Here is a 16,825-nt window from a genome sequence, read left to right as displayed (position 1 = left end):
TGAATTAAAAAAAATATATAATAATTTATATAAAAAACAAAACAAAACAAAAAACAGGAGAGGAAGTAGAAATAATTAAAATGTGGTTGCATAAGTGTGCACACCCTCTTGTTCAGAATTAAATCCCACCTGCCACATTTTAAAGTGCCTCTAACTGACCCTAAATAAAGTTTAAGCTGTTCCTCTTAAGTTTTTTTTTTTTTTTCGAGTTATTTGGAACTGTTCATAATTCCTTCCAACTCGTGTATGGTTCCAGTTCCAGCTGAAGAATAACATCTCCTAAAGCATGCTACCAACATGTTTCACCAAAGTTATGGTGCTCTTTTGGAGATGATAGACTATGACCTTTTGCATTGTTAGCATTTAGCTTAAGGCTAAACTGTGCGATTGTTTTAAATATATGGTGCAATTCTCTTTGCTTTCCTTATTGTATGTTTCTAACACCTTCAAAGTTATGTGAAGCCGACTGATATTCAAAACAGTAAGACTCGAGTTTCACCATATATGTATTGTTCGCAAAGTTAAAGTCGAGTGCTTTATTGTTTTTACAATCAGATTCAGAAAACTTAATGTATCCTCACAGGGAAAATTTACAATTTCACATTACATTTTACTGTGCTAATAAAGATTTTATGTCTGCGACAGTTTGATTATTTCCTATGGGGAAAAATACCTTTCAAAAGGATCTTGGAACTGATTAAGTTAGAGGTTTACACTGAATTAAAATGTTAAATACAAAGAGACAATATTCACACATCTGCAGGTAACTCTTTTTTTTTTTTTTTAGGCTAGTCACCTGACATGCATAAACTGCAGACATTTCATTCTCCATTCTGAAATGATGATGTCAGTCTGACATGATAACTTTTTGCAGTGCGAATTAGCTTCCATTGAGAGCAATCCCACTGAGGTTTTACACCATTTCATTTCATGGATATCATTTAAAAGCTTAGACCCGCACAACGATGTGAGGTTGTTGTTGTTTTTTGTATTAATTTAGGGCTGGGTCTAAAATATATATATAAAATCCCCCCCCCCCCCCCCCCTTAAATTAATGTGCCCCCCAAATAATCTTGCTCTCGAAAGATGATTTCTCGCAGTATTTGTGAGTTCACAAACTCTGAAGAATACATCTTGTACCGCTCCACTCACCTGCACCGCTCCCACTGATAACCGCCGTTCCCGAACCGCTGGTGGTTCAGCACCAATCACAGAGCGACATTGTGTTTGGGGGCGGGATATGCAACTACGACGAAACCAGGAAGCCAGCACCGACGCAGGGGCTAACAAACAAACCTAACATGGACGAATGGACGCTACAATTAATTCTGTTCTCACAGAATGACTCACCGTTTCCTTGTTGAATGTTGAACAGCGAGAGGGGCTTCGCGCATTTCTAGCTGGTAAGATGTTCGTGCTTTTCCCCCCCTTCGACATGAACGGAGATGACATTTTCACCCGTGCCCGTGATTGGTTAAAACAAACGTGTAGAATGTCGTGTCGTCCAGTCAGCTCGAATTATTGTACAGAATGTCCCGCCTTTTCCCGACCAAATTACTGTGGAGAGGTACCAGATTGCCAGGTTACCCCCCAAAAGAAGTCAGGTAAAAATTGGACAGGAAAAACACAAAATCTAGATGCATAATTTTGTACTATGGCTTTCAGGTATAATACAGGTAAATTTGTTATTTTATTTTTTATTAACCACTGGAACCTTAGTATAAAATCTGCCACAAGAACGTAAATGTTTGATTTGCCAGTGTTTTTTGCCACTTTATTTACATAGCGCTGTGGTTGTAATTGATTTCAATTACTATTTATGGTTTTGATCAGGTCATGTTCAATAAAACGTACATGGATTAAGGGAACTGTACTGGATTCAATTATAAATGTAAATATTCATATATTCATTTAAAAAATAAAAATAAAAAAAAGTCTACAGATGCCAACACAATTTCAACATTTTCAGCACTTGGGCATATTGCATTCAGTGCAATTTTAATTAAGATCATTTATGAACATGAACCAGCATCTTGCAGTACATTTTGATGATGCTGGGAACAGCAAATTCGTGAGGACGCCATCATATCAAACAGTCAGAAAGGACATCATTTTACCATTTATGAACATACTGTACATTTCTTTCTTGCCGGAAAGTTCTCAATGACGGCTAAATGCTCCTCGCTATTACCAGTGACCTTTCTAAAGGGTCATTATTGCCATTAGAGCACAAAGCACACTCGATTCACAAAAAGGTTCTCATCAGCAACTTATCTGCGTACAAAAATACAACCGCTTTACTTCCAGGTTTCCAAAATATCATCGACGAATAAAGCCAAAAACAAAACAGTTTACTCAAGCTCCAAATCTCTCCGCCACGGATAAAGAGCTGGAGGGCCCAAGCATGAGACTTCCATTTTGCTTTTTTGTCAGTGTGCCTACAAACAGCTGGACGGACGAAGCGGCAAACAACCACGAATGGGAAGCATGTCTTTTTTTGTCTTCACGGGTGCATCCACATACAGAAGAAGCTTAGAAGAACAATCCGCCTTTCTTCCTATAGTATGTCAAGGTTGGATGACCTTTCCGCTTAATATGATGGATTGACTGCCCAGGATGACAGCGTGTGACGCAATGATTACTTGGAGGCAACACGACCGGGCAGGAGTTGTTGTTTGCTTGTTTTTCTGTTTTTTTTGTTTTGTTTTTTTAACACGATGAGGACGGGAGGCCGGGACGTCACAGGCAGAAGAGGCGAGAGCCCTCCCGCCCGTCCTCGCCCTCGTCGGGAGGGATGCGGGGGAGCAGGGCCGAGCGAGTCAGGCCCCAGAAACGAGATGGGGACAAGTCCTTCTTGGTGGCGGTGAACTTCCAACCCATGTGAGAGCCGCAGCTTCGGCATTGGGCGATTGTCCAAGCGTACCTGAGCAGAAGAGGTGGATCACATACTTTTCATTCATTTCATCAAACTCGATTTTGTTGTTTTTAAGTCATTCTGGAGTTAACTTGATGGTGTGTTTTGGATCATTGCAAAACCTGATGGCTGAACATTCGCTGCAGAATTCATTTCAGAATGTTGTCCAGGTCCTGAAAGCGCAAAGCATCCCCAAACATAGTCATATGATAGTCTCTTTATGAAATGCCATTACAGTGTTCCTTTGTTTATCGCGGGTTCATCTTTTGCTGTTTTGTGGATTTTTTTTACAGCGTGCTTTTTGGTTCGTTTTTTTTTTTTTTTTTTTTTTTTGTCTTAGCGCAGCCCTCTCTCTCGAACCCTACATCGGACCGGGGACATATGGGCATCAGCGGGTTCGTCTCGATGAGACCTTTCCACGGAAAAACATTCACAATAAACTAAAAATCATACCAAAACAAAAAAACATAATAAATGAAAAAAAATAGTGTCCTGTATAATAAGTAAATTAAAAAACAAAAAACACTTACTTTTAATTGAAAAAAATGACTGTAAATGAAAAAAATGAATATATACTGTAAGTAAAAAAAATAAATAACTAAAACAAAAATAATAATAATAATTATTAAAAAAAATGATGAAAAAGCATTCACAATAACCTAAAAATCATACCAAAACGAAAAAACATAATTCATGAAAAAAAAATATATACGGTGCTGTATAAACATACTTTTAATGGAAAAAAATGAATGTAAATGAAAAAAAGAACACATATGATGAATGCAAAAGCATTTATAATACAGTAAAAATCATACCAAAATGAGAAAAACAAACAAAAAAATATGTATATATATATATATATATATATATATATATATATATATATATATTTTATTTTTTTTTTTTAATTAACGCAGATTTCTATTATCGCGGGTACTTTTTCTTCTAAAATGTGCACGCACACACACACAAAAAAAAAAAACTCAGATGAGCCCTTATATTCTTTTTAGTCAGCAGAGTTTTTCGCCTTGGAAAACTGCCATGTATTTCATTTTTTTGTTTTTTTTCCAGTCTCTTCCTCATTGTTTAGTCAACACCAACAGTGGCCTTCACTGAGGCGAGGGAGTCCTGCAGTTCTTTTGATGTTGTCCCGAGTTCCATTGTGACCTCGTGGATGAGTCATCTTTGTGCTCCTGGGGTAATTTTTGAAGGCTGGCCACCTCACCACTGTTTTCTCCATTTGTGGCTAACGACTCTCATTGTGATTCTCTTGAGTCTTAAAACTTTAGTAATGGCTTTGTAGTACTTTTTGAGATCTTTTGGCGGACTTCATTTTGTCAGGCTGGCTGTATTTAATTGATTTTTTGATTGAACAAGTCTGGAGGTAATCAGACTTGAGTGTGTGGTCAAGTGAAAATGGTCTCAGTCTTAAATAGTCTCAGGGGGGCGAGTTATAAAAACATCTTTAACACTAGACACGCCCATCCTCCTCTTTATCTAATCAGTTCATTACTCGCATAATTTAAAATTGGGAAAAAAATGACCCCTATAATTTGACATGAACAAATATTCTGAATGTCATATGCAAACATTTATTAAATGCATGTTTATTGCTCAAACACAAACTGCGCTACCCTTAACGTAACCATCTACTGTCAAGATACTGTCAAAATTAATAGTGCGATTAATCTGCATGAATACATGATTAATGCGATAATTTTTTATGATGAATTAATTAGTTCACGCTTTAACTTTGACAGCACTAATATTTATGCGAGCTCCTTTCCGGACAAAACAAAATTTATTAGTCATTTTAAAATAAAAAGATGCAAATATATACATTTAAACAACTCAAAATTAGTGTTAATAATCTTTTATTTTTGTTTACGATAACACCGGTTTTGTCTTTTTACATTTATATTCTACTCTATTTATATATTAATTATTCTTGAGAAGTAAAAATTAAAGGAATACTTGCTCATTGAACAATTTTCAACAGTGAAAAGTTAATATTTTGGCCAGAATGAATTTGATAGCTTCATTATTTTTCATGTGCAATTAATACCTTTAAAAAGTAATTTTTCTACTTGCTGTCGACTGATTATGACATCACCTGTGCTGAGGAAGTAGGTCACGGCCAATCATGGCTCACCTGTTTTCTGGGTTTGGTCAGTAAACTGAGCCATGATTGGTGATGTCATCATCAGTCTACACAGCAAGCAGAAAAATAAATAAATTTTAAAGGTATTAATTGTACATGAAAATTAATGAAGTTACCACATTATAGACAAAATATTAACTTTTGACTGCTGAAAATGACTCATTGAGTCAAGTATAGTTAATTGTGCTTAAGTCATTTGCTCCCAAAAACATATAAGTACATTCTATTTTAAACATTTTAAGTGTCCCAAAGACATATTTATACGTTTTTAATGTTTTATTTATTTATTTATTTATTTATTATGATGGGGAATACAGAAGGCTTTGTTGCAGCCTCTCTACTGCAGAGAATGGTTGAAGCAATGGTAGTAATTACAAAAACAGCCAGCAGGTGTCAGCAGAGTATAAGAGATCAATGTTGCAATGCCATGTTGCAACAAGCTCTTTTTGACAGTTTTCACCTGGAATGAGAATATCGATGAAAGTTAGCTATATTCTAACGCTAATTGCTGCAAAACAGAGACAGATAGAAATATATCCTTTTTTTTTTTTTTTTTTTTTCCCTGATGAAAGAAGAGACGAACCTTATGGGGGTTGCTTCAGTGAAAACAGCTGGGAGTGAATGAGTTAAAAATGAATTTTATGCTCTAATGTTATATTAGTGGAATAATAAAAAAAAAAAACCCTGATACTATTGCGATAGTTTGTGAGAAACTAGATCATCCTAAAAAAAATTGTTTTCATGACAGTCCTACTGGACAACAACAAAGGGTTGCTTGGCTTCCAAAAGGCATTATATAAATTCAATCTACTAAATTATTATTACACTACATGCTTCGAATGTGAATTGATTGCAGAAGAGGGGAAAGTGGCGTGTGGCTACTTCAAGTTGTCATAGGGAAAAAGCTAGACGACACTTCTGAGCCATACCCAAGTAAGTTTCTGTATTAAGTCGTCCCAGCGGGGTGCGCGAGCTACAAAGAGCGAGTTACCCTGGAAACCAGCTATGGAGTGTGGACGGCCTGCCGACCAGGTTGAGGTTGTTGGCCTTGTAGACGGTCAGCGTCTCGTGGACGTAACCATGTGGATTGACATAGGCAGCCATGGGGCCGTACAGAGACAAGCTGGAGAAAACAACAAATATCATTTAATGGAGATATCTTGGATACTTTCATACATCTATTATGAATTCTATTCCTGTTTACACCAAAATATCAGCCAAATCATGACCTCAAACAACAAAGCGCATACTAAACAAGGATTTTTGGTGCAACGTTCGAGCCATTATATGTAACTAAGTTTGAAACAACTGGGATAACTACAATTTAAAAGACCGCGTTTAATGAAAAACATCTATCAAACTCATAACGAGTCATTCAATGCAATTAGATTCAAGTTCGTGGGGTTCGTCTCCAATGCATGTCTGGACAGTTTCAATAGCCTGACACAAATTAAATGTCACGTCTCTGTTTGATAAGGTTGGGCCGCGTTATGATGTAACTTCCTGGCAACATAAACACTTCTGATGTCGCCATAATTTGGGTGATTGCCGCCATATTGTTTGGCTACCCAGAAAGTGATAAAGAATTACACTTGAGGCTGGTTCAAACTGACCATCCAGCAGATATTTCTGAGAAATAACCTCATCTGCAAAGTGCAGTTACAACGTCATCAGCGAGGTCATCACATAATGACAGTGTGGGAAATTACAATGCAATGTTGTTGTTTTGAAACTGCTGTATGGAGCCAGGTTTGCATTGCAAATGTGAATCTGGTTTAAGTACAAATAAATAACTGGTAGTAGAATATGGCCCCACACAAAATGACCTGACAACATGGGTGCACCTTAGTCGATATTTACACATGGTCTCGATTCCACAGTATGTCTATGTAGATTTTCCACCAAATGATTGGCAGTTTCCAAATTAAAACACCATTAAAAAGCTTAGTCATTGCACTGAATTGATGACCTCACAAATTCAAGATCAGATGTATTTATAAACTCAAAACGTTTCTGCAATTGTAGGACTTCCAAATTGTTTATTACCATAATACATTCACTGGCTTGGCTTGTTTGCCCATAAAGAGCACTATGTATGTATTTAGCACTGTATCTTTAAAACTGTACTCCATACTCCCCTCCAAAAAAAAAAAAAGAAAAAAACATCTTTCAGATTCCGATTACTTTATTGATACTGAATTTCTTAGATTTGGTCATATTTGTTAAACCAATCTGACTATTAAACAGCTAAAATTATCGTGTCTTTTTTATTTTTATTTACACAATTTTTCTTTTAAATTCAAACCAATAAAGTTTACTGTTATAGTAACACTGTTTATAGTGAGTGTTGCATAAAGTGTACATTTATATTAGTGAGGTACATCGCTTTGGTCAGTTACTCGAGTTAGTGAGTTAGGGCAATGGTTCTTAAACTTTTTAGAAATATTTTTTTTCAGCCAAGTACCCCTAAAAACCAACGCAAAGCATTTTTGATTGAAGAAATGTTTTTTTTAAAACACAGTGCTGTGCCATCATTTTCTGATATATTATTAAACTTTGGAAGAACTTTATTTGTATTCATGTGGTCTCTTGAACTATTTGGAAATAAAAAAGATATAACTAAAAAAAAAAAAGAATAAATAATTTCATGATAAATAAAGATTTGTGCACATACAGATTGTCATCTTTTGGGATCAGAGTAAAGCGCTGTTCTTAAAAAAAAACAAAAAAAAACAAAAAAAACATTTAATTGAATTTTAAATAAAGTTTTCAAGTGATTGACAGGTGATTCTAGGTTGGCATATGACAAGTTAGGCCAAACCATTCTGGTATAGGGGAAATGCTGTTTTTTTTAGGACACTGAAATTCAATTGCCTCCTGAATATAAAATTCATTTCATGAACTTATTTACATATATATATTTTTACAAATATTTAAATCTACTTTTAAATATATTTTAAACTCTCGCATACCCCGATTTGAGAACCACTGGGTTAGGGAAAGTGAGTCTACATTCAGTCGTTCAAGTACTGCTTTTGATATAATGAATGAATAAAAATGACTACCAGAGGGAGGTCTGCTTCCCTGGTACTATTAGCTCAACTTATGACTTCATGTGATGAATATCTTCTTGCAAAACATGATGAAAAAAAAAAAAAAAAAATCTGTTTTGCTGGAAAACACGTCGAGCACGTTGCCTCACCTGAAGATCTCATTTTTGGTGGTGATTTCCGTATCTTGGCACTGTTTACAGCACAGTGATGTGCACTGAGGAGGAAACAGAATGGATCATTAAAAAAATGGCAGTCTTCCACAAGACAGCCAATAAAAGGTACACTCACAAAAACACTCATAACAAGAATTTTGTCATCTATGAAACAGTATCATATGTTGTTCATGGGAAAATATCTATCAAGTCTAAGTTAGGGAGGTTTTTCAGGTCTTTCTTCACGCATGTGTGCATCACCTCTAACCAAGTCCAAGAACAGCCAGCGTCGAGCATAATATGTTCCCATTAAGGTTGCTTATCGCCTTCAATCAAGCTGCGGTAACTGACAGGCTGACACATCCGGGACATACATCAACTAATACTTCAGTGGCTGAGTGCAAACAATTCTTTCATGTGTAAAAGCTTCAATTGACATTGATGTGTGCAAACAATGACACTTTACAACTGCTGCTCTAAAAATAAATGACATAGATGCATAGTTCACGCAATGGACATGTGGATTCAAATTATATAGTTATAAACGAATTAGAAAACACAAAATAGAATTTACAGAAAAGTAGCAGTAGCTCAAAAAAAAAAAAAAAGTTGCTTAATTGATATGAAATTAGGAATGCAAGCGGTGAGCAGAAGCCGAATGTGAGTCGTATATCAGTCGATTAAAAATCAGCCCATTTAAAAATGGAAATCTTGCATTAAGCTGATAAAAAATTGATGTCCTAATTTAAAAAGAAGCAGAGGCCACATTAAATGTCCTTTAATTACTTAGAGTTGCATACTGCGAGAAAGACAAAATTCTACAAATCTATATTTACATTTAAGCAAGGATTGTATTCAATTGCTTGTCACAAATGAATACACATAACTCAAACATCATAAATAATATAGTTGTCATTTAAATAATAGATATCCTTTAATACTAAATGACATTTCATGCTTTAAAGGGGACAGATTGTGAAAATGGACTTTTTAATTGCCGTATTACAAATTGTTGGCTCTCTCGAGCGCTTGCTCACCCATCAAATGTGAAATTAATATTCCAGTGATGGTTTCGTGCAAATGCTATTTATTTGCAGTCTGGATGCCGAGGGGTGAACATCTGCTTTGCTGGAGGAGGTCTCACAATCTCCAGAAGTCTCAAAGGACACCATAAAAAGTTGTTTGATCTGCCGCTCATTGATTTTATTTAAAATAGTTTCTAAAGGGGTTGGAAAATTCACTAAATGTGGCTACAAAGTTGTTAAGTTATCATCACTAAGTAGCCGCTGTGTTGGTCACAATGCTCTTTCTCCGCTCTGGTCGTCATGGCAATTAAAGCCATAATCGGCATTAGCATGAGAGCCAATCTCTCCTCAGGAAAAAAACCATGTCAAAAACGTTGATTAAGATAGCAGAAAACTGTTTTAAAATGTGAAAGATTTACTCCATTGTCTCCTTTAAAGAAAAATGGGGGCTGTTTTTTTTGTTTACGCTATGCTCTGAGTAAATACAAATTTAAAAAACTACAATAGATGGGAACAGATGCACGTGTGCAAAGACTGCCCCATTGAAACACAATTACTACTGATATTACAATGCATTAAGAATGACCATTTGATTAAATATTTAGTCTGTAAAAAAATAATTTTATTTTATTACACTAATTATAATCCCTCAATGGAAACTTCAAATTGCACCAGCTACATAAAGTAAAACCAAATCACACACATGCGAGCGTGCAAGAAAGATTGTTAGAGTGGCAGTGGTGCCTGGCTCAACTAGCTCAACTTTTTTTTTTTTTTTTTAAATAATAATAATTTGTCTGTAGCAAGTCTTGAACCGTTATCAACAGGTTTCAAAATATTGTTCCAAATTAGGGGTGTCAGGCGATTACATTTTTGTAATCGTAATTAAATGCATGACTTCAATAGTTAACTCTTGTTTACATAAAAGTGGATATCTTTTTTTAAACTATTAGAAATATGCCTGCATCTTTTAGTCATTGATACAGTAATTTCATAATAATTCATGAAATTAAAAAGATGTACCGGTATTTTACTGTAAAAAAATGAATGTGATGTTGATTTGTGTTGAAGTCATTTTTTTATGCCACTAGATGGCATAATTGCATTTGCAAGACATTGACAGCTCAGTGCATTTTCCTTTTCATATTAACTTATTCGCTCCCAGCCATTTTCACAGAAGCAATCCCGTTCGCTCCTGGCTGTTTTACTGGATTTTGACTGATTTTGCAAGGCCCACAAAATATTGTGTTCTATTGCTATAAAAAACATTATCATTAATGTCATTAAGAAAAAAAAAAAAGTATATTTCTATCTGTTTCTGTTTTGCAGCAATTAGCATGAGAATATAGCTACGTTTCATCATTATTCACAAATCTATTTAGAAGTGTGAGCAATTGAGCTTTTTTTTCAAAACGGCCCTGGTTGATCTCTTATACTCTGCTGCCACCTCCTGGCTGTTTATGTAATAACTACCATTTCTACAACCATTCTTTGCATTCTTTGAGAGGCTGCATCAAAGCCTTCTGTATACTCTAGCATAAAAAAAAAAGCAAAAACAAAAAACGTATAAATACGTGTTTGGGACACTTAAAACATTAAAAAAAACGTATTTATACGTTTTTGGGAGCAAATGAGTTAAGAGCTATGAAGTAACTTGTGAAATACTGCACATTTTTTAAATTGTAAAATATAGCTTGACCCCAGTCTACACAAATTTATGTATTATTATTAAATTATTACTGCTAAATTTTGTCGTGGACGTGTCCGCTGCGATGCGACTGGAATTCCCGCAGTGAGGCTTTCCAAGTAATCAGTGTTCATTAAAAAAAAATTAGAGATGTGAAAGAAACTTTAAAGTAACTCAAAATTAACGCATTAATTTTAACACCCCTATTCCAAATATTTCACAAGTACTGAATGAGGATTTAGTGGTGTTTTTGTTTGTGTGTTTTGTTTACCCGATCCATTATGTCCAGCTCACAGCGAAGCCTCTGAATGGCACTGCCAATCTTCAGCAGCTGCAGTCTGAGCGAGTCATCGATGGGCAGACACGCCGCCACTCTGTAGGAGAAGTCTGACAGTAGCCAGACAGGAGCCGAAAGAGGGGGCGGAAGGAAGGAGGAGCACAAACAAAGAGACGGATTGCGTGCGCATGTGTTTGTGTTAGCCATCAATGTGCAATAAACAGCGCCGGGGGCTGACCTATGGCGTTCTTAGGGAGGGAGTCATCCTTCAGATTCTCGTCCCATTCGTGGAGTTGCTTCTTCACTCGGTTCATGAGCGACTCCTGCAAGAGGAGACCACGTGCTGGTTTACGTTCACATCCAGAATGTTGATCTTGGCTTGACAAAATATTGCTGGCCGCTTACGGAGTCGTAGAGGGTGTAGACCCACGGTGGCCACGGGGTCAGACTGGCACAGTGAAACTTCCTCTGAGATACACAATAGATGGCCAGTAAGTTAAAAATGTCCGACTAAAAGTATGTATACATCCACCATGACCGTTGTTAACTTGAACTACCAAAAGCATACAGTGTCAAATAGATAAGGCCACTGCAGTGGAAACTGTAAAATCAAACATAGTCCATTTCTCTCTCTCTCTCTCTCTTTTTATTTTTTATTTTTAGGACCAATGTGCCCATCATGATTGATTTTTTTTTTTCAAATTCATTCATTCCAAGCTCAAATAGATTAGTTAACTGTAAAGGCAATGTTTTCAGTAGAGATAGACCGACGTGTTTTATTCAGGGCCGATACTGATTATTAGTTGCCAAGGAGATAACCTATACTCATTTGCAGAAAAGGGGAATTTATTGACACAAGTTTTTTTTTTTTAATTACTAGCTCTAACCGTTAACCTTTTTTAAGTGTCTTGTTTTTATGTTTGACAATAGAATTATTTTTCTTTTTTTAAATTCAAACAAAAATAGCAGGGAGCTCCCACACTTAGCAATATGTCTGAAACACCTCAACAAATAAACAGTTTCCTATAATTCTCTACAGTAAATAGAACCTTACAAAATTTCAGTATACAGGAATTATTTGTCTTTTTTAAAATTCAAACAAAAATAGCAGGGAGCTCCCACACTTAGCAATATGTCTTAAATACATCAACAAATAAACAGTTTCCTATAATTCTCTACAGTAAATAGAATCTTACAAAATATTCAATATACTGCATTTTTACATTATATATACTGGAAGTATATATCCCCAGAATTTTACACGAAATCATAAGACTGCCGAGGCATTTGGCATTAGTGGTCGCCCTATAGATCATTTTCAAGACTTCCTGACTGAGAAATAATTAAAGCACATTAAATGTAAAAGTGACCTGTTGGTAGTTATTCCACCAGCATTCAGCCTGCTTGCAGCTCTGGGTTGGTGGCTTGGAAGAAGGGTGAATGACGAGCCTGGAGAGGGGCGTCAGCTGGACAGCAGATAAGGGATCTGGTAGGATTCGTTCTGGAAGGATCTGGACTTTTGCCTGTCGAATTCTGGGAAGGAAAAAAACCCACAATCGTAGACTGTAGTTTAAGAAAACTGTCATTTTGGGATTGCAAAAATAGTCCGCATAGGAAGATTTTAAAAAGACATTACAGGAAAAAAGCTCATATAACATTATGAAAATATCACCTCAGAGTGAGTGCGTACTAGAATAATTCCATTGTAGAAATTTGTACTGGAATGACAGCTGGAGCCAGTGGCAGTATGTCAAAAGTTCAACAAGATAACTTGGTACAGGCCAGGGCCATTTAGGAGCATCACAGGCACCACTAGCAAACAGCGGAAATATGTCTTTATGACCAAGAGCGACAGACATCATGACGACCACATGCAAGAAGGTTATTTTTCCTCATCACTGTCACTGTGGTATACAGTGCATTAGGAAGCAAGGACGATAATTAAAAAAAAAAAAAATTGCGGTTATTAAAAGTGACACAAAAAGCACTACTGACTTTTCTAGAATATTTTTAGGCAATGTGTTAATATGTGCCTGTTCACAGGAGCAACTCTAGGTGAGAAATGACTTCAAACCAACTGCAGTAAACGTTTCTATTAGCGTGTCTGCCCTCTAGCTGCCACCTGTAACAGTAGCACTTTTCAATTGCAAGCACAAATCAGAATTTAACAGTCCATTTATACGACCTACATCGGTTTGGAATGTCAATTACACACAGTAGAGATGATTCCTGCAATTAATTATTACGCTATACTGTACTGTTAAGGTGTCCATTCTTTTTATGTGCATATGCTGCTAACTTTGTATTTTAAAAGAAGTCTAGTGGACAACACACACTGGCGGTCATAATTTCAAACAACAATTTCACCATCGGAAATGTGTAAAGTAAGAATGCCTTGCTTTGAAGAGCTTCACAAATACATTGAGACGGAACAGGCAAACAGTATATTTGCAGAACAATACTGCCACCTAGTGGTGCTTTAAAGGCTGTAATTAGTGCATGTGTATCAAAGAATACGTGGTTACTTTATCAGTATGCATTAAGTATTTGTATGCTCAACATTGTTGGTTGTAAAACAGAAAATGTCCATGTTTTGAGTACAGTATAAAATATGCTTTTGTTGGCATGCTTCTCAGGTAAAATAGTATGTACCTTAGAGCCTGGATTAAATAACTCCATCCATCCATCCATTTTCTTGACCGCTTATTCCTCACAAGGGTCGCGGGGGCTGCTGGCGCCTATCTCAGCTGGCTCTGGGCTAGGCGGGGGACACCCTGGACTGGTTGCCAACCAATCGCAGGGCACACAGAGACGAACAACCATCCACACTCACACGCACACCTCGGGACAATTCGGAGCGCCCTATTAACCTGCCATGCATGTCTTTGGAATGTGGGAGGAGACCGGAGTACCCGGAGAAGACCCACGCGGGCACGGGGAGAACATGCAAACTCCACCCAGGAAGGTCCGAGCCTGGACTCGAACCGGAGTCCTCAGAACTGGGAGGCGGATGTGCTAACCACTCGACTACCGTGCCGCCCGGATTAAATAACTGTTTTTGTTTAATCTAAAATTGCCCCAAACCTCGAAATTTCAGTCTTTCAATTGTAAATATTCCCCTAAGTCTGCAGTGCTCCATGAAAGCACAATGATAATGTTTGTGTTTAATTAATATCAATATAATACATTTGCATTTTGCAAACAACTCCTTTTACTGAGCAAACAATCATAATCCCATTTTCTGACCCAATTTGGAACAATGTTTTTGACAAAGGGATGGAGAAAAAAAACTTTAACCTAGAAAAAATGACAAATTTATTCCATAATTAAAAGAGCAGCAGCCCTAAATTTAACCAACATTTTCTACAGGAAGAAAAAATAAATAAAAAAAATCGAACAAAACTTATTATCAACAAGTATTCCCTTATCACAAAAAGTTCACACTTCTCTTTATCATTACTGATACTTTTCTGTGATATAATCACAAAAACAGACACAAAAAAAGCCAAAGAAAAAAACAAAACAATTTGTAGAGTTAATTCTTTAGGTGCTTTGTGGTGAAGGATTGAACACGCTACAGTAGTTTTTCCAAGAAAAAAAATGGGTGACCACCATTAGTAGATATGTAAGCATTTAACAGATACAATTTTTGGTTGATGATTTATGGGACAATTCCAACTCACCCATCTGCTTGAGTTCTAATCTCGTGGACTTTAAATCTCTGTCTGCCCACAGCTTTCACTTTGACCGTCTCAATGCCGTACTCCTGCTCCACCCGGTAAGCGTAGATTTCTGCTGTCGTTCCGAACTCTGCCTCTGGCTCGCCTTCATCACTGCAAGACGCAATAGACAGTACCGTGCTAGTGCGAAACTCAAAGAAGCTGTCTCCTGATTTCATAGTGGGGTATAGTCCTAAAAAGACGAGGATACTCACACTTTGTAGATTTTCTTAGGTGTTTCATTTGTATGTGGAACGTTTGTTACAATTATTCTTTTCATAATTTTACTATGCTTGCAGGCAGGGGTATTTTTCACATTTATTAAGTCGAGCACACCCGCTGTCTTAATATTGTTCTGGATTAACGATTGTGCACTTTTCATTAATGCATTTTTCCTTTTATGAGAATGGTTAAATAAAACCAGTCAAGATTAGTAGTGTGATGAATGAATCGTTATATTTTATTTTATTATTGTACTAACAAAAATTTTTTAGTGTTCACTTTATACTATAAAAAAAATCTTCATGATCACAAAGTGATTGAAAGCAATTATGCCATGGACAGATAAAGTAAGGTTGACCACCTTTTAACATCAAGATTGTTTGTTTTGCTGCAAGAAAAGAAAATAGCACTAACTACTGAGATCCACAAACGTCCACATAGCCCAGGAGATGACAATTGTGGCCACAATATATATGTAAATTGCACACAAAATGAAAAATTGTGAGAAATAAAAATCACAAATTCAGAATTATTTTTCCAAATCATTCAGCTCTAAAACTAAGTACAGTATATAATCAGTTTTGCACTGTATGAGTACGGTGGCCATGTACCTGTGTGCTAAGACGGCAAATGTTCGATCCCTTTGTATGACACTCCTCATCATGCTGACCTCCTGCGGTCTAAAGAGCTGCAGGGGGAGGGTCTGTCCAGGCACCAGCATCACAGCTGTGTGTGGCAGCACAGGGATGGTCTGACAGCTGTCATCGTCGTGGACGGTGCGGCCGTGAAACTCCTCCATGTCCGAGCCCAGGTACTGACAATACAAGGTAGTGTTGACACCAAATGAGTGTGATTTTAAAAAACGAAAGTGAGACAGAAAGTCACTCACAGCGTGTGAAGTAGGTAGACTAGGGTCGAAGGTGATAACGCTGGGCTTCGTTGCCTCCTCGTTGTCTCGGTCTTCAGTCTCCATGTCATCTTCCTCCTCGTCTTCCTCCTCCCCGTTGCCTGTTACGGCACAGCAAGAAATACAAGTCGCTGAAAAGGAAAACTACAGCCAGCCTGTGCTGCGAGCTGAGCTAAAAGCTGCTCAAGAGGTTGTGTTGGGACCTAATGTGGCCTGTTATTGCGATAAAGCGACACAAAATGTTAGCTGGAAACAATTTCTTTCCGGGAGACGAGGAACGGAGAAGCCTTTATGTTGACCGTTTACCTGGAAAGAGCTGTAGCTGGTTGCCCATGTTGTCGTTAACGTTGTCTTCGCCTCCACCCCTGTCGTCAGCCATATCCTTGTGTTTACAATGCCAACTCTACTTCTACGGTGTGATGATGTGCGCCGCGACAGCGTAGTGGCTCATTAGTGCCCCCTTCCGAGTATACAAAATATGAAAAGGTCATTTCCAAACTTTTCCCACTGACAGACAAAACGTGTTTACGAAGCACGTTATTCGTGAAAAATGTAATTTATTCGTTTTTTTTTTTAATTATACATTCGTTCAGGATAAATTTCTAAATCGTGTGATATGATGCAACATTCAAATTATTAGAAACCACAAAATCTAAATATTTTTACATTTTAGTAATTATGGGCTAACTTTCTCTAACCATTTAATGC

At 36.9% G+C, this 16,825-nt stretch overlaps 1 protein-coding gene across 2 annotated transcripts; it reads right to left on the bottom strand.

Moving 5' to 3' along the window:
• Positions 1-1,954: 1,954 nt before the first annotated feature.
• Positions 1,955-16,556, bottom strand: crbn (cereblon). Of its 2 annotated transcripts, none has more exons than XM_077530183.1 (11): positions 16,424-16,556; positions 16,100-16,218; positions 15,822-16,024; positions 14,953-15,102; positions 12,640-12,802; positions 11,675-11,737; positions 11,508-11,592; positions 11,264-11,379; positions 8,278-8,342; positions 6,067-6,198; positions 1,955-2,923 (listed from the first exon to the last, which is right to left on the bottom strand). In XM_077530183.1, exons 1-11 carry the CDS (start codon positions 16,494-16,496, stop codon positions 2,740-2,742), a joined length of 1,353 nt encoding a protein of 450 aa, XP_077386309.1. In that variant the 5' UTR covers positions 16,497-16,556; the 3' UTR covers positions 1,955-2,739. The 2 variants fall into 2 exon arrangements, with proteins under 2 accessions (XP_077386309.1, XP_077386310.1); XM_077530184.1 differs by lacking the exon at positions 1,955-2,923 and adding an exon at positions 2,930-5,535.
• Positions 16,557-16,825: the final 269 nt, after the last annotated feature.

Source organism: Festucalex cinctus, chromosome 8, assembly GCF_051991245.1.
Source record: "Festucalex cinctus isolate MCC-2025b chromosome 8, RoL_Fcin_1.0, whole genome shotgun sequence".
NCBI classification, from domain to species: Eukaryota; Metazoa; Chordata; class Actinopteri; order Syngnathiformes; family Syngnathidae; genus Festucalex; species Festucalex cinctus.
The sequence above is the reverse complement of the archived record's forward strand: the minus strand, read 5'-3'. Positions and strand labels throughout refer to the sequence as shown.